Source organism: Thamnophis sirtalis, unplaced genomic scaffold (assembly GCF_051295495.1).
Source record: "Thamnophis sirtalis isolate CommonGarterSnake01/CBP01778 unplaced genomic scaffold, rThaSir2_p1.2 scaffold_2, whole genome shotgun sequence".
NCBI classification, from domain to species: domain Eukaryota; kingdom Metazoa; phylum Chordata; class Lepidosauria; order Squamata; family Natricidae; genus Thamnophis; species Thamnophis sirtalis.
The window spans coordinates 93,959,456-93,977,478 of NW_028261382.1; the positions used below are offsets into that span (position 1 = coordinate 93,959,456).

An 18,023-nucleotide genomic window follows, 5' to 3' on the forward strand; every position below is an offset into this window, starting at 1 on the left:
CTACAATTGGGTGCTTGGATCAGATTCCCACAGCTGGAATTCTCACCCAGGGCTCCCAGTCTCCTGGTGTTAAAGGTCTATAAATCCTCCTCTCATCTCCTGACTTTTGTGAAAATTAAAAGACAATGAAAACACCTTGTTGTTTTTTTTCTTTTCTTGCAGGTGTTCATTAATACTCGATACATCGGTCAGCTTGATTACAATGTGCAGGAACTCTCCATTCCTAACCTACAGGTGAGCAGTGAGAAAAAGCAGCTGGATTCCCAGATCTTCCTTACATACTCCAGATTTCTGCCTTGCATCCCTGCTTCCTTTTCTTTCAAAGATTCAGGTACAGGTAGTCCCCGGCTTAACAACAGTTCGCTTGTCAGGTTTCCTAAAAATGCCCTAATTGATTCCTGAGTATCGAGCCAAGTTTCAATGCAAAACTAGTCATTTATTAGGAGAACCATTTGGCAAGGCCTCTTTGCAGTCAGTTCTGAGCCTCGTTTGAATTATAGCTGAACTTTGCCCCTGTTCCTTCCCTCCTCTCAGTCTGTGTCATAAATCACATTCACCAATGAGGTGCACCCCTCCCAAACCTGCTGCAGTAATCTGAGATCCGACTTTAGCCGAAAGTATGTGTGGAATGCGACACACACCCCCCTTCTCTCCTTATGGCAACTTTAGGAGTTGGCATCGTTTAGTGACCGTTCAAAGTTACAACGGCACTGAAAAGAGTGACTTACGACCGTTTTCCACACGTATGCAGCCTGATCATTTACATGTGATTTATATTTAGAATGCTTGACAGCTGATTCACATTTATGATGGTTGCAATGTCCCTGAGTCCCGCGATCGCTTTTTGCGACCTTCTGACAAGCACAAATCCGCGGGGAGGCCAGATTCAATTAACGACGGTCTTACTGATTTAACAAATGCAGGGATTCGTTTAACAAAGGTGGCAAGGAAAGCCGTAAAATGGGGCAAGGCTCACTTAGCAAAATTTCTCGCTTAGCAACGTAAATGTTGGGCTCCACTGTGGTCGTAAATCAAGGACTATCTGTTTTTTCTTTCTTTCTTATTCCTTGCAGGGATATAGGCAGCTGCAAATCTTAGTCGAGAACTCCGGGAGAGTCAACTATGGACTTAATCTGAACAACCAGCGGAAAGGCAAGTCAGGCTGTTTTCTGTTCTCGTGACTTTAATTGTAATTAAAAGAAAGTTTTGCCTGGATTGTATGCTCCTTGCTTTAAAGCAACAACGTTGAAGTTCTGTACCCAGAAAGAGGTCCCAAAGGTGCTTTTTCAAGAGGCAACTGGTTTTTCTTTGAAGGCGTTTCGCTTCTTATCCAAGAAGCTGTGACTGGATGGTGGGGAATGGAAGGATTTATACTCCTTGCAGGCGGCTGGTCATTTACATCCTTTTTAGAGAGTCGTTGAGGCCACTTGGAGGTTTATCTCTGTCCTCAGGGTCACCTGAGTGATACAAATTGGTGTGGAACTGTTGAAAGGACTCATTGTAGGCTAGAGATAGATGATGTCGCATCCCTCCCCCTCTGTTGAGAGAGGGCTGTTCAACTTTGTCATAGATGGCTTCTTTGATAAACCTCCAGGTGGCCTCAAAAACTCTCTAAAAGGATGCAAATGACCAGCTGTCTGCAAGGAGTCTAAATCCTTCCTTTCTCCTCCAGAGCTGAAGAAGCTTCTTGAATGAGAAGCGAAAGAACTTCAGAAAAAAACCGGAAAGTTGCCTCTTGTAAAAGCCTAGAGAGGGCTGTATAAGCACTGAAGTGGTATATAACTCTTAAGTGCTATTGCTCATTGAGGGGCTGCCACAAAGTGGAGAGGGGCCAAATTATTCTCCAAAGCCCCTGAGCACAGGACAAGAAACAACGGATGGAAACCAATCAAGGAGAGAAGCTGCCTGGAATTAAAGGAGAAACTTCCTAACAGGGAGGACAATTAACCAGTGGAACAGCTTGCCACCGGACATTGGGGGTGCCATTTCTGAGGGGCACCTGTCAGCTCCAGCGCGCATGCACGCTCTGGCCAACTGATTTCCGTCCCTGATTTTCGGCCATTTTTCACCCTCCGGAGGCTTCAGGGGAGGGGAGAAAAATGGCCCAACGGGCAACCCGGAAGTCCATCCCCGAACTTCCGGTTTGCGTGTTGGGCCAGTTTCCGCCCTCCCCAGGCTCCTAGAAAGCGGGTCGAAAAACAGACCTGCTGGGCCCACCAGAAGTCGGAAAACAGGCCATTTCCGGCCGCCTGGGGGGGAGGGGGGGGCTGTTTTCGCTCTTCCCCAGGCTCCAAGAAAGTCGTGCGCGCATGCGCAGGGCAGTGTGGTAGGGGTGATCATGCACATATGCGCAGGGGACACGGCATGGGGCGGGGCATTAAATTATGGGGGTTGGCACTCATGCGTGCAATAGCGCCCAGGCATGCTTTTGGCACCTGAAGCGAATAGAGCCTCCTGCAGGGGGTTGGGCTAGAAGACCTCCAAGGCCCCTTCCAGCTGTGCTCCGATTCAGAATTGGGCGGGGACACTCCCCCCCCCCCAAAATACGGAGGGTGGCGGTGGAGGCTGCCTCTCCTGGCAGCCGGCCAGGCCTCCTCTTTGAAAGGTGATTCATCAGCCTCGTCTCTGCTCTCGTTCTCTCTTGCAGGCTTAATTGGCGACATTGTTTTGAACAAAACCTCCTTGAGAAACTTCAAGATTTACAGCCTTGAAATGAAACCCAGCTTCATGGAAAGGTTTGCGTAGTTGAATCTCAGCAACAGCAGCCCCCTCCCCCACTCTCAACCCCCCTCCCCCCTTTTTTTTTCCTGTTCTGTTGATTTGTTTCCCCTTTGTTTACTGGAATTGTGCTTGGCCCGGCTCCAAATCCTAGTTAGCAGCTCCACCTGCCAGCAATCTGGCATCTGGCAAAGAATTGGGGCCGGTCGCTCTCAAACCCGCAGAGCCGTGCAGCGGCCTTTCTCAGCCATGCCCATTTTTCAATCCGGTTTTCTCACTCCCATGCCAACCGGCACTGCCAGGACTGATAAAATGGTTTGGTAGATAAAGCTAGAATCCTCAGGCTAGGAAGCAGGAGACAGAGAGTTCTAGGTCCAGCCTAGGCATTAAAACCAGCTGGATGACTCAGTCATTAGGAGATGGTGAGTTCTAGTTCTTCCTTAGGGTGGGTGACTTTGGGCCAGTCACCAGGAGATGGTGAGTTCTAGCTCTTCTTTAGGTTGGGTTACTTTGGATCAATCACCAAGAGGTGGTGAGTTCTAGTTCCTCCTTAGGGTGGGTGACATTGGGTCAGCCACCAGGAGATTGTGATTTCTAGTTCCTCCTCCAAGAGCCCCACAGTCCGTCCTTCCTTCCTTCCTTCCTTCCTTCCTTCCTTCCTTCCTTCCTTCCTTCCTTCCTTCCTTCCTCTTGCTTTCTTGCTTTCTTGCTTTCTTTCTTTTCCTTCCTTCCTTCCTCTTTCTTTCTTTCTTTCTTTCTTTCTTTCTTTTCCTTCCTTCCTTCCTTCCCTACTTCCTTACAGGACTGATGATGTTATCTAGTTGGGTGATGAAACTTCTGCTAGCCAATATCAGAGAGCACCAAAGATCTCACAGTCATTGTCCTCCTCTTCCTTCTCCTCCTCCTCTACTACCACCACCATCTCCTCTTTTCTGCAAACCTGACGCCCTTCTAGGACTGATGTTACCTAATTTGGGTAAAGAAATATCTGCAAGAAAACCACCAAGCTCAGAGAGACTAAGGGCCCCACAGTCCTCCTCCTCCTCCTCCTCCTCCCCTTCCCCCTTTCCTCCCTTCTAGCACTGATGATGTTACCTAGTTTGGGTAATGAAACATCTGCAAGAAAAAACAGCCGAGATCAGAGAGCACTAAGGACCCCGCAGTCCTCCTCCTGCTGACCCCTTGGAAGAAACAGCCCTTTCTTTCTCCCCTAGTCTGCGTGGAACATCTCCTTGGAGTGCCATCCCGGACAGCGCGGTGGGCCCCGCCTTCTTCCGAGGGACACTCCAAGTACAGTTTGTGCCCCAGGATACCTTCCTGAAGCTCGAGGTAAGTTGTTGACAGGTTCACCAGAGCCGTAAGAAGAGATGTACAGGTGTAGGATGAATGTAGATCAGTTCGGTTTGGATTTACCTGAGCCTGCTTCCTAGATGAAATGGCTGTGAATTGGGATAATATCAGTGTTCCAAATATCATGCAGAATTAAATCAGAGTCCAAGGCAGAGCTATTCTTAAAGTTCCAATTCAATAAAACAGACATGTTGGCATCATGCTATGTAATCCCAATTCTGAAACTCCCTGGGATTCTACCCCAGTTTAAAGTTCACAATCTTGTCCCCACACCCACAAATCCATCACAGGGTACAAACCTCTTCTTCCCCACTGGCATTTCCACCCAGCTGGTTCCGGTCAGGTGCAAAGGTGCGGAGACAAAGAATAACCTTGAGCTTCTAGAAAGGAATTTTTTTTTATTTTGAAAACAACACATTCTACCCCTTGCTATTCCCCCCCCCACCCCCTTAATGAGAGTGTGGCAGGCCAAAGATTCTTAAAGCAGTGTTTCTCAACCTTGGCCACTTGAAGATGTCTGGACTTCAACTCCCAGAATTCCCCAGCCAGCGAATGCTGGCTGGGGAATTCTGGGAGTTGAAGTCCAGACATCTTCAAGTGGCCAAGGTTGAGAAACACTGTTAAAGGAACCATTGCAGGCCTGACAATGGCCTTCATCGTGCCTCAGTCCGTGGTGGCCCAGGGGCATCTCGTGGTGGTAAAACACTGGAAGGGAAAGGAAACAATTGGACGGCCAATTGTATATTTTCAGTTAGTATTCTTTCCACGCAGTTGGGATTGGCCTCCTGTTTTGTTAGATACAAGGTGTTAACAATGGTCTGAAAAGGTGAGCTTTTGCTCAGAATACTTAATTTGTAATGATGAATATGCATTTATCTCCTTTCTTTTTTGTTATTTGCAGTAGGAGCTAGAAAAAATATGTGTAGCACTTCTGGCACCACTGCAGTAGTTTCTTAAACGTGGCTTATTGCAGCGGTCACCAATTGGGGGTCTGTGAGAAAATTTTGGTGGTCCGCAGAAAAATTATTTGCATTTTTTTTTATATTGCACTAAATCAGGGGTCCTCAAACTTCAGCCCCTGGGACGGATACGTGCAATGAATGCTTGCGTTGCTGCAGAGAGTCTCCCCCTTTGGGGTCTTTTTGGGTGGGTCGGAGGGGGGCAGAAATTCTGACTTGGGGTCTGCTTCAGCCTCCTGGTGGGGGGCTTTGGGGGAAAGCCGGAGGGAAGCACCGCTGGGGTGCGAAGAGCCAAAGGGCCTCGTTCCAGTGGGACTGCATCACGGCCTGGAACTGGCTGACCATCTCAGCCCACTGAGCCTCCAGGCGCCGGTACCTGGTCTTGCACTCCCGCAGGTCTTCCCTCTGCTTGGAAAGCCTATGCTCCTAGTCCTCAGTGAGGAGCTTCTGCTGAGCCTCCTTCTCAGTCAGATCCAATTTGAACTGAGCTGTTTTGCCAACTCTTTCTCCTAGCGGCCTGTTGGGGCCCTAAGGAGCCCGGGCAGGCAGGCGAGGAGTGGCTGGGAGGGGCAAGTAGAGGCCAGCGAGGTGCCCCTCGACATGAGTGACATTGAGTTGGCCACGCCCACCCCAGTCACATGACCACCTAGCCACGCCCACCCAGCGAGTCATTAGGCAGATCATATTAGTGGTCCGCGGGATTTAAAATTATGAACTTAGTGGTCCCTTGAGGTCCGAAAGTTTGGTGACCCCTGACCTATTGGGTGTGATTCTCAGACATTTCATCGCTGAGCTGACACTTGCCACCTGTAAGGGCACCAGGCCCATCAGAGAAGACGAATACCTCGACCCATCTTTAGTGGGGTCCCCTTTTTGTGTTTCCAGGGCTGGGAAAAGGGAGTCGTCTTTGTCAACGGGCAGAACCTCGGTCGCTACTGGAAAATTGGCCCTCAGGAAACACTCTACCTCCCGGGAACCTGGCTCCAACAGGGATACAACGAAGTGAGTTGCTTGATTTGAATCTGGTTCTCTTTCTTTTCACCTCTGTCTATAGACCCAGGACCAGATTGATCCAGTGGTAAAGGTACCAGGTTATAATCCAGGAGACTAGTCCCACCTTAGACATGAAAGCCGGCTGGGTGACTTTGTGCCAATCACCAGGAGACTGGGAGTTCTAGTCTCGCCTTAGGCATGAAAGCCAGCTGGGTGACTTTGGGCCATTCACCAGGAGACTGGGAGTTCTAGTCTCGCCTTAGGCATGAAAGCCGGCTGGGTGACTTTGGGCCAATCACCAGGAGACTGGGAGTTCTAGTCCCGCCTTAGGCATGAAAGCCGGCTGGGTTACTTTGAGCCAATCAGAAGGAGACTGGGAGTTCTAGTCCCGCCTTAGGCATGAAAGGCGGCTGGATGACTTTGGGCCATTCACCAGGAGACTGGGAGTTCTAGTCTCACCTTAGGCATGAAAGCCGGCTGGGTGACTTTGAACCAATCACCAGGAGACTGGGAGTTCTAGTCTCGCCTTAGGCGTGAAAGCCGGCTGGATGACTTTGAGCCAATCACCAGGAGACTGGGAGTTCTAGTCTCATCTTAGGCATGAAAGCCGGCTGGGTGACTTGGGCCAATCACCAGGAGACTAGGAGTTCTAGTCTCACCTTAGGCACGAAAGCCGGCTGGGTGACTTTGGGCCAATCACCAGGAGACTGGGAGTTCTAGTCTCGCCTTAGGCATGAAAGCCGGCTGGGTGACTTTGAGCCAATCACCAGGAGACTGGGAGTTCTAGTCTTACCTTAGGCACGAAAGCTGGCTGGGTGACTTTGGGCCAATCACCAGGAGACTGGGAGTTCTAGTCTCATCTTAGGCATGAAAGCCGGCTGGGTGACTTGGGCCAATCACCAGGAGACTAGGAGTTCTAGTCTCACCTTAGGCACGAAAGCCAGCTAGGTGACTTTGGGCCATTCACCAGGAGACTGGGAGTTCTAGTCCTGCCTTAGGCGTGAAAGCCGGCTGGGTGATTTTGTGCCAGTCCCTCTCTCTCTCTCTCAGCCCAACTCACCTCACGGGGTTGATTGTCATGGGGGAAATGGGAAGAAGGAATGTGGGCACAGTTATCCGAAAGAGAACCGCTCTTTTCTCTGAACTGGGTCGTCCCTTCTCTTCTCCTTCCTTCTCCAGATCGTTATATTTGAGGAGCGTCTTGGCGGCCGCATCATCCATTCCACGGACCTGGCATTCTTGGGGAGGGTCCAGTACGTGACCTGAGCTTTCTTCCCGGTTGCCCCACCCTCTACTGGTAGTCCTGGTTAAGGTTCTTAACTGACGGTGGGAGGTAAGAGAGTCTGGCTGCAGGCCTCCCTCCCTCCCGTTGTGAAAAACCGTGCCCCAAATCCTTATAATTTCTAGTTATGGGTGGAGTTTGGCCGAGGAAGGCCCGCCCGGTGAGGAGGTTTACTAAGACTACTTGAAAAAAGAAAGATGCCCAGATAGTTAGGAACGTTCTCCTAAAAAAAAGGGAAACCCAAACTTTACCGCAAGTTCTCGTGACCTGTAGCACTGGACGCTAAGGACCTGTCGAAAAGGAACCGCCGTTCAAGATCCAATGAATTGAAACAGCCGATCGGCAGCGGTGGGACTTCCTTTAGGTCAGGGCTGGAAAAGGAACATTTTTCCACAGTCCACAGACCCTCAAAGCTGCCAGTCTCAGGCACCTGAGTTGGTCCTTTGGGCAGGCTGTGAAGGGATGTTATTTTTTAAACAGCTTTGCGTTCGTTTGTTCGTTCCCACCCAAATCTTAAGAGGAAGCAACGCTACGTTTCCAGGCGTATAAAATGCCAGCCGTCGATGGCGACTTCCATGCAAAGCCAGCGGGAATTGCATTTCGGTGACATGTTGATGGATTTTGGGGGTGGTTGGGTGGGAATTTGGCTTCTACACAGAGCGCCTGTAACATCTCAAGCCCCTCGCCACGCGCCCCTCGCAACTCCTCCCAGCTGGACCACAGGTTCTGGAGATCACCAATCACAAAGGGTGGGCGGGTGGCATCGGGATGTACCTTCGCACCAAGACTTTCACATATACTCACCTGCCGCTAAACTCTCATAGCGCCCCTTTGAGCCAGGAGGAAGCTCCAACCTAAGTGTAGAGAGACTCCCCCCCCCCCCCCGCTCCTCCAGCCGAAAACGGTGATGTTTCAGAAAAATAGAGACTCCCGGCAAAAGATCACACAACACCCCCCCTCCCCCGGGTTGCAATTTTGTGTAGCGCGCTTCAGCCGTTGTTCACCACAGGCGCCCCTCCCTCAGCAAAATGGGACTTGGCAACTCTCGATGTGTCCGCAGCTGTTTTAGCTTTCTGGACTGGATCTCCTAAAGGAGCATCCGAAGTCCCAATCCCCGAACACAGCTCCGCTTTCAGAGATAACCCTCGGATGATGACGGGTTGCGTCGAGACGTGACCTCGTCTCCTGCCTCCGAGGCAGGGTCTGAAGGATTGGAGATTTCAGCCTGGACGGATGCTTTGAGGAGGGCATTCCTGAATAATTAGTCAAAAGAGGAATTGGATCTGTTTTTTAAGAGGCAAGGCAACATGATTACATTTCCCTAGTGTGACCCGCTCCAGTGCTTTGAGGCACAACCTATGGCAAACCCAGGTAGCCAGCGCATGATGGATCTTGTATCCCTAAACTGGTTGGGAAAAAGCCACTTTTAAGCCATAAACGTCCGATCTTTACATCCTGCTGTCTCTTCCTCCTTCCGTCCTTAACCGAGATCTCAGTTTCCCCGTTGGAGCCAAGTGTTGTAATAACCGTGGGCACAATCGGTGTCCATTGTCTTGCCACCTGCCGTTGTGGGTTGCAGGCCACCCATCCAAACACGCGACCGCATCCCCAAATAAATTTTGGCGCTTGGTTTTCCCGGCTTCCCCCTTTACAGGTGAAGGGATTGGAAACAGGAGTGCCCAACCTTGGCAACTTCAAGACTCGTGGACTTCAACTCCCAGAATTGGGGGATTCTGGGAGTTGAAGTCCACGGGCCTTAAGGTTGCCAAAATTGGGCAGCCTTTCTCTAGCCATGGCTAGGCCCAAGTGACGTTTTGGTGTTTTCTGGCTGTTGGAGGCCATCTTTCATTCTGTTTATGAAACCACAGTTACAATTGAAAACGTAAGAAAAGTACAGCTATAAAAAACAGAAGGCAAAAGGGGGGGGGAAGCAGCACCCCTTCCACCTGCTCTGCAATTCACCAGCACCCCGATGGCAAAGATTAGGATGCCTGTGGAACAGATCCCCGCCTGCCTTGTTCTACCACGTGCTCCTTTGCAAAAAAAAAAAAGGGAGGAAAATTGGGATGAATCATAGCAATTTTCTCCTTTTTTGGTCTGCGATTTGCTACCCGCCTGGCAGAGTTACACTTATAAAATGAAGAGAGAGAGACACACACACACACCAGCAGAAGGAATGGCGATCGGAAAGACGTGCTTCACTGAGAAAACCGAATTTCCTTTTTTTTAAAAAAAGAAAAAGCATCATCTCTCGTTTCCCCTTTAATCAAAAGTTTGGGCAGGTGGTTTTGTTCGGAAAGCCCGTGGATTAAATTTCCGTAACGTTTTGATGTGAATTTAACTCAAAATGCTGTTTCCCACCACCACCGACAGCGACAGAGGTTTTGAATTATTTTTTTTTTCATAAAGTTGTATTAAGGCCTAGTTGGTTTGTTGGTTTGGGATTTTTTTTCCCCACCCACCCCTGTGACTGGTTTGCTAGATATTTGTAATAAATGAAGGAAAAGAAAAGAAAGGAAATTTGTCTCTTATTATTTATTGGCACCACCGTCGCGTTCTCTTATCGCGAGAGGGCTGTGTCACGATTTGAGCCACACGGCCTTAAGCATCTTAAGTCACTCAGTTTAGAGATTAAAAAAATAAGCCTGAAGTAGCCTGCAGTGCTGCATTTAACCACTGCGCCACCTCGGCCCTCTCTTCCTTTTTTGTGCCGCTGAAGTTTTGACCATCATTCCAGAGCCGGATACAATCCAAAGATGGTTACCGCCATTCTTACCAGCAAGTTCATGTATGCCCCTCATTATGCAACAACCCCCCTCCCCCCAAATCTTTATATCCACGTAACTTCAGCATGTACCAGGAAAAATAGACCTTGTGAATAGGCCAGGGTGTGTAGTAGGACATCCTGTTCTGCTATCCCCCACACTCTTCTGTATCCTCTTTTCCATGCATCACTTTTGCCTTTCGCTCAGAATAAGCTGCAGGGGAGATCTCTTAAATTTCGAGCCCGCTTTTCGATTATAAACTGATTCAGTTTTAAATGCATCTTCCTGGGATGTAGGGGAATGAGGATTTCATTCATATATATATGTATGTATGTGTATGTATGTATACATACATACATACATACATACATACATACACATATATATATTTAAAGTCACAACCCCTGGTATGCCCAAATATGGGAGGAAGTTCACTGCTTCTATTCTCTGTCCATCGGCTCATCATAAGAGACCATCCAGACAGAAGCCCAATATTTATCAGCACAAATACAACACACACACATACACACACACACACACACACATATGCGTTGTATTTGTGCTGATAAATAAATAAAGGGAGACTAGTATACTATTTCAAGCTATTTAGCTCTCATCAGCTAGCCATACCCTTACTGGGAATCAATCCTGTGCATACCCAGTAAGGGTATGGCTAGCTGATGAGAGCTAAATAGCTTGAAATAGTATACTAGTTTCCCTTTATTTATTTATCAGCACAAATACAACACAAATGTAACAAAGGCAACAGTAAAAATATTGGGTTTCTGTCTGGATGGTGGAAGCAGTGAACTTCCTCCCATATTTGGGCATACCAGGGGTTGTGACTTATATATAATTTAGCTCTCATCAGCTAGCCATACCCTTACTGGGAATCGAACCTGGGCTGTATTACATAGGCAGTTATAATAATCTCTAAGTGACAGGCTTTGACACCTTATTCAGTCTAGGGCACTGAGTGGTTTGGTGGCCTAGAGGTGGAGCTCTCGCCTCACAATCAAGGAGGCTGCGAGTTCGATCCTAGGTAGAGGCAGATATTTATCTCCCTGGGCATAATGAGAATGTTATCTGCTGAAACAAAACTCTGCATTGGTGACAGGAAAAGCATCTGGCCAGTAAACCCTCAGCTCCATTCAATTGCCCAGACTCCACCCCGCAAGGGATTATGGGCTCATTAAAAGAAGATGATTCAGTCTAGGCAGAGTACAGTTCCTCAATCTGGCAATTTTGAGCTGCAGGGACTTCAACTCCCAGAATTCTGGGACCTCAACTCCACATACTGTTCTCTTAAAAGTTGAGAAACATTAGGCTAAGCATTAGGCATTTTTTTAGAAGAGTGAACTTCGATTCCCAGAATTCCCTAGCCAGCATGCTTCAGACAGACAGCCCTAGAGTGTTTATAGCCCGTGTCAATTTCCCTTCTAATTGTCCTGTTCTGATATCTATGGCAGATGATTGACGAATCCGACCAATCAATAAAACGGACACTTTTGCCCTCTTTGTTGATTTTTTGCATTGCTCGCATTTCACCAATGGCCCAGGGCGAATCCCGAATCTCCATCACTCTGCTTCTTAAGCTGCTGTTGTTTCATTTTACTTTATTGGATCGTTTCCAGGAGGTCAGGCATAAGCGAGCTGTTGTTGTTTTTTTAAATACTGATTTATTAATTTATTGATCTTTTTTTTTTCTTCCTCTGCTCAAGAACCGAAGCTGGTCTCTGGTTTATGGAGCAACTCCACTCGGTGGTTTTCCTCTGGTTGACCAAGGTCTTAGTTTGAGTCTGGAATTCGGGGGTGTTTGGTGCCTGGAGTAGGAATGAACTGCAAATAGGGGGGGAAATGGGCTTTAGTGTCACACTTTCGCTGCAGTTCAGCAGTAGAATGCTTACTTCTGTTCTCAAAGCAAACCCTGATTTACATGCGCTCTACATGGGGCAGCCTTTGAAGAGTATTCGGAGACTTCAACTCGTCCAGAATGCAGCCGCGCGAGCGATTGTGGGTGCACCTCGGTACACCCACGTTACACCTATCCTCCGCGAGCTGCACTGGCTACCGATCGGTCTCCGGATACGCTTCAAAGTGCTAGTCGTAACTTATAAAGCCCTTCATGGTATTGGATCTGGGTACTTGAGAGACCGCCTGCTGCCAATTACCTCCCAAAGACCCGTCAGATCTCACAGGGTCAGCCTCCTCCGGGTTCCATCCACCAGCCAATGCCATCTGGCTACTACCCGGGGGAGGGCCTTCTCTGTAGCAGCTCCGGCCCTTTGGAATGAACTCCCCGCGGATATCCGGACCCTCACCTCTCTCCAGGCCTTCCGGAAAGCCGTCAAAACCTGGCTGTGCCGGCAGGCCTGGGGTTGATGAGTTCCCCTCCCCTCTCGACTGGTATGGCTGTGTGATTTTCGTGTATTTTAATTATGTGTACTGTTGTTTATGTTCCCTTTCCCCCCTGAGTTGTTCGCTGCCCTGAGTCCCTCCTGGAGAAGGGCGGCATACAAATAAACCAAATACAAATACAAATACATTTAATTTCTTGCCTGCCCCAAAGAAGAGGGGGTCAAGCTATTCACCAAAGCACTTGAAGACAGAACGAGAACTGGGATGGAAATTAATCAGGGACATTTCATTCAATTTCATTGTACACATACTGTGCATTGACAATAAAAGGTTTGATTTCAAGGTGTTGGTTATTACCTTTAAAGCCCTACATGGCTTAGGGCCAGCGTGCCTGCGAGACCGCCTACTGCCACATACCTCCCAGCGGCCAGTAAGATCCCACAGATTGGGCCTCCTTCAGATGCCGTCAGCCAGACAGTGTCGGCTGGCGGGCCCCCGGAGGAGAGCCTTCTCTGTGGCTGCTCCGACTCTTTGGAATCAGCTACCCCCAGAGATCCGGACCTTACCCACTCTCATGGCCTTCAGGAAAGCTGTTAAAACCTGGCTGTTCCGGCAGGCCTGGGGCTGTTGACCTCACTGTTGAGGTCCAGCCCCGATTAGAATGAATGCATGAGGTGTTGCGATTTTAAACCGTTTTTTTTCTCTCGTTATGTGTTCGTTATGTGTCTTTTCTCTCTCTCTCTTTTTTGTAAGCCGCCCGGAGTCCTTCAGGATTGGGCGGCATATAAATTTTATAAATAATAATAAAAATAATAAATAATTTGAGGGAAGCAACATGGAACTAAGCAGAAATTTTCAGACAGAACAGTTAACCAGGGAAACAATTTCCCCTCAGAGGTTGTGGGTGGCTCCATCATTAGAGGTTTTTTAAGAAGAAGCTGGACAGCCACTTGTCTGAAGTGGTGTAGGGTTTCCTGTCTGAGCAGAGGGTTGGACTAGAAGACCTCCAGGGTCCCTTCCCGTGACCTGACAAGCGCGAACGTCAAAAGCGCGCCGACAAAACCGCGGCGCTAAAACCGCGATGTCAAAAGCGCGCCTACAACAGGGCGCCGACAACAGGGCACCGACAGAAGCGCGATTTAAGTTAAGGTAAGCTTTAGGGTTAGGTTTAGGGTTAGGTTTAGGGTTAGGTTTAGGGTTATTTTTAGGGTTAGGTTACAGCGCGCTTCTGTCGGTGCGCTGTTGTCGGCGCGCTTCAGCGCTCATTCGTCGGCGCGGTTTTGTCACCGCGGTTTAGTCAGGCACGCTTTTGTCGTTCGCGCATTTGTGGTGGAACCGTCCCTTCCAACTCTGTTATTCTGTAATCTGACTCTGCCTCCAGCCAGTGCTACTTGTTAAAGGAAGCACATGGCAGCCCTTGGAAATTGTCCCCACCTGCCTTATTCTCTCCTCTCCTGCTGCTATGCTTAGTACAACATAACTTAACATGGCATTAGATTAGGTTAATAAAGTTGGGAGGGACATTGTAGGTCATCTAGTCCAACCCTCCACCCAAGCAGGAGACCCCATACCATTTCCGACATGTGGCAGTCCAGTCTCTTCTTGAAAGCTTCCAGTGATGAAGCTCTCACAACTTCTGAAGGCAACTTCTGTTCCATTGGTTGATTGTTCTCACTGTCAGAAAATCTCTCCTCCTTTCTAGGTTGAATCTCTCCTTGGTCAGTTTTCATGCATTCTTCCTTGTCTGGCCTTCGGGTGCTTTGGAAAACAGCTTGACCCCCTCCTCTCTGTGGCAGCCCCTGAGATATTGGAAGACTGCTATCTGGTCTCTCCTGGTCCTTCTCTTCACTAGACTAGCCATGCCCAGTTCCTGCAATCGTTCATCGTATGTTTTAGCCTCCAGTCAGATAGTCTTAGATTCAGATGAACAGAGCTGGAAGGGACCTTGTAGGTCACCCACCCAAACAGGAGACCATTCCCACACCATTTCCGACAGATGGCAGTCCAGTCTCTTCTTGAAAGCTTCCAGTGATGAAGCTCCCACAACCTCTGAAGGCCAAAGGAGGAAAAAAATTCCTCCTTATTTCTATCTTGAATCTCTCCTTGGTCAGTTTCCATCCATTATTCCTTGTCTGGACTCCAGGTGTCTTGGAACAGAGCTAAACATGGCATTCCTCTCCCTCCCAATTGGACTCTTTCACAGGTTAGGATCATGCTCAAGCCTTCAGAAGTGAAAGAGATGGGTGATTACTCTTTCGAGCAGCTGCCACAAATTTGGCGCAGATTCCCATTCTCCCTCTTTAGTCCCAACTGTGAAGAGGGGCCTCCGTAGGACCAAATGCCAACATGCCAAGCGCTGTGATTTAGTAGTCATGCCCTGGGGCCGTACCTGCTGGCGTCTTCCCTTTGCAGCCCGAGGTCAGATTTCCACGTTGGGATCTGTGAAGCCTTTCTTTCCCTCGTTCACCAACACGGGTTTCTCGGTTCTTGTGTGCCAGACGAGAATCTGGATCAAAGAAGAAGGATTAGAAGGTCAGTTCCAGGGTCTTCTTGCATGCATGCAACATATGTTGCCTTATTAAACTAAGGGCATAGCTAGGTATATAAGAGCCGAGGTGGCGCAGTGGTTATAGTGCAGTACTGCAGGCTACTTAAGCTGACTGCTAGCTGCAGTTCGGCAGTTCGAATCTCACCAGGCTCCAGATTGACTCAGCCTTTCATCCTTCTGAGGTCGGTAAAATGAGGACCCAGATTGTTGGGGTGGGGGGCGGGGAATAGGCTGACTCTGTAAATGGCTTTGTTGGCTGCTGGCGGGCCACAACAATTACCAGAGTAAGAGGGGGGCATAAAAATATTGCCGTCACCAGGAGACTAGCAAATCATCTCAGTGGCTTTCTCAGGCCTATTCAGCTGTCCTTCCAACGTGGTTTCCAAACCACGTTCCAAGCACATCTCCCAAGAAAACCACTTAGCTACATTTGGTTTCCTTTCAACGTATTGCCTGAGTTCATATTTACTAATGGTGACTAGGCATTGCAAACACAGCGATGTAGGGTGCTTCCTTGCTTGTTCCTGGTTCGCTTTCATCCTGACAGAAGAGAATATTTCTAACTCAAGGTTGGATCGGTGGTGGGATTCCAAAGATTTTTACTATTGGTTCTGTGGGCATGTCTTGGTGGGCGTGGCAGGGGAGGGATACTGTAAAGTCCCCATTCCCTCTCCAATCCGGAGAAAGTTACTACAAAATCCCTCTTTCCTCCCAATTAGCTGGGACTCGGGAGGCAGAGAATAGATGGGGGCGAGGCCAGCCACAGGTGACATTTGCCGGTTTTCCGAACTACTCAAAATTTCTGCTACCGGTTCTCCGGAACTGATCAGAACCTGCTGAATACCACCTCTGGGTTGGATATAAAATGATTGGTAAATTGTGAACCCACAAAGCCGGTGCATCTCCTAAAGGTGATTCTCTCAGCTTCCTAGCTGCTTACAAGCTTGGTAACTTGCAGACTTCAACTCCCAGAATGCTCCAGACAGCCAGCTACGAAAAGACCAGGGAAAAAAAGGACCATGCCACGCTGCACCAACGCCTCTTACACCTGAAGCACTCGTGATTAGTCCCTACTGCTTTTTTAATTACACTCAAACCTACGGTTTCTCCGGCATCTCACTCTGCATCTCCAATTATAGGAACCGTCAAAACCATTATCTTCGTTATTAAAACAGGAGGAGGATAATTGTCAGCTCTCCAACCGGCTGCCACGTCTAAATCTGTTTCAGGCTACCGAAATCAGGGGGAAACAAAATGAACTCGGTTTTTTTTTAAAAAAGAGGGAGGGGTGAATCAAAATTGCTGGAAGCTTCCAAGAAGAGACTGGACTGCCATTTGTGGTGGTGTAGGGTAGGGGGTGTCAAATACGAGACCCGCAGGCCGGATCCGGCCCACAGGGTGCTTAGATCTGGCTGATGGGACCACCCTGGAAACAGCAAAGGACCAGCCCAGGGTGCCTCTGGGAGTGGAAACCGTCCCCTCCGGGCTCCGTGTTCGCTGGCCGAGGGCTAAGAAAACAAGCTACAAGCAAAGCAAGAAGAAGAAATGTTTCTCCTTTTGCATTTGAGCATGCAAGAAGAGACGGGAAAGGAGAAAGGGAAAGAGGAAAGGCAAAGAAAAAGAAGGAAAGGTGAGAAGAGAGCAAGGAAGGAAAAATAAGGAAAGGGGAAGGAAGAAGAAAGGGGAAGGAGGAGGGAAGGAAGAAGAAGAAAAGGAAGGAAGGAAGGAAGGAAGGAAGATTATAATGAGAGGGAGGGAGGGTCTGAGACCCTGAGGGAGGTCTGAGGCACTTGGCCACCACAGGTGCCCCCTGACATGAGTGGGTGGGAACTAATCAAGGAGAAAAGCAACTTAGAACTAAGGAGAAATTTCCTGACAGTTAGAACAATTAATCAGTGGAACAGCTTGCCTCCAGAAGTTGTGAATGCCCCAACACTGCAAGTCTTTAAGAAGAGCTTCGGTTCCCACCACCCCTCTCATGTTTCAAGTGGCAACCCAAGGAGTTAATCTATAAGAGGATTATAGGGTACCCAAGCAGCTGTAGAAGGGAAGGCAGGCGTCTCTCGCTTTATGGAGAAGTGAGATACCAGCCAGGGAAAAGCTTCAGAAGTTGCCCTCCTTGTTTGCAGAAGCCTAGAGTATCTTTGGCCCTTGGAAATAAGAATAGCCCTAGCAATAGCACTTAGACTTATATACCGCTTCACAGTGCTTTACAGCCCTTTCTAAGTGGTTTACAGAGTCAGCCTATCGCCCCCAACAATCTGGGTCCTCGTTTTACCCACCTCGGAAGGATGAGAGGCTGAGTCAACCTTGAGTTGCTGAGAATGGAACTGCTGGCAGTCAGCAGAATTAGCCTGCAACTTTAGCCACTGTGCCACCATGGTAAGGCTGGCAGGGAGGCAGGCAGGCAGGCAGGCAGGCAGGCAGGCAGGCAGGCAGGCAGGAAGGAAGGAAGGAAGGAAGGAAGGAAGGAAGGAAGGAAGGAAGGAAGGAATAGCAGTAAAACTTAAACTTATATACTGCTTCATAGTCTTTTACAGCCCTTTTCTAAGCAAAGGTTACAAAGATGGTTTTCTACGGGGACTCAGAAGCTGCTCTACCCAAACAAGCCTTCAGGTCAAACTTCTTCAGGCTGGGTCTGGAGCAGTGGTGGGATTGAAAAACGTCAGCAAACGGTTCTCTGCCCAGTTGCTGGGTGAGTGTGGCCATGGTGGGCATGGCCTACTGAGCCTCCTACACCATGGCGATGAAGGGGGAGGTGTTTTCACCCTCCCAGGCTACAAAAGCTTTCCCCGAGCCTCCAGGAGGGCTAAAATTGCCTCCCCCATCTTCCGGAGGGAGGAAACAGGCCAGTTTCCAGGCTTCCGGGCGGTCCATTTTTCGCCCTCCCAGAGCCTCCGTGTGGGCCCTGAATTTACCTGGCATGATGAATGGGCCATGTAGAGACTCCTAGGAGGGGCGGGGTAAGCGGGTCCTTGCAACAACCAGTTTGTCTGAACCGGTGTGAACCGGCTGAATCCCACCCTGGTCTGAATGTTCATGTTTTTTCC

The 18,023-nt window shown here is 49.0% G+C and overlaps 2 protein-coding genes across 4 annotated transcripts in view; one reads left to right on the plus strand and one right to left on the minus strand.

Annotated features, from left to right (window-relative positions):
• GLB1L2 (galactosidase beta 1 like 2) overlaps positions 1-9,658 on the plus strand; it is a 48,221-nt gene extending 38,563 nt beyond the window's left edge. The window contains exons 14-19 of the mRNA XM_087706388.1: positions 163-234; positions 1,074-1,152; positions 2,648-2,735; positions 3,933-4,047; positions 5,913-6,029; positions 7,200-9,658. Coding sequence (XP_087562514.1) covers positions 163-234; positions 1,074-1,152; positions 2,648-2,735; positions 3,933-4,047; positions 5,913-6,029; positions 7,200-7,286 — 558 coding nt within the window. The 3' untranslated portion in view covers positions 7,287-9,658. The remainder of the gene's footprint in view (positions 1-162; positions 235-1,073; positions 1,153-2,647; positions 2,736-3,932; positions 4,048-5,912; positions 6,030-7,199) is intronic.
• Positions 9,659-11,663: 2,005 nt separating this feature from the next.
• The window catches only part of B3GAT1 (beta-1,3-glucuronyltransferase 1), a 63,000-nt gene continuing 56,640 nt past the window's right edge, over positions 11,664-18,023 (minus strand). For all 3 annotated transcript variants that reach the window (XM_087706389.1, XM_087706390.1, XM_087706391.1), the window contains 2 exons: positions 14,815-14,931; positions 11,664-11,906 (listed from right to left, as the gene is read on the minus strand). In XM_087706389.1, coding sequence (XP_087562515.1) covers positions 14,845-14,931 — 87 coding nt within the window. In that variant the 3' untranslated portion in view covers positions 11,664-11,906; positions 14,815-14,844. The remainder of the gene's footprint in view (positions 11,907-14,814; positions 14,932-18,023) is intronic.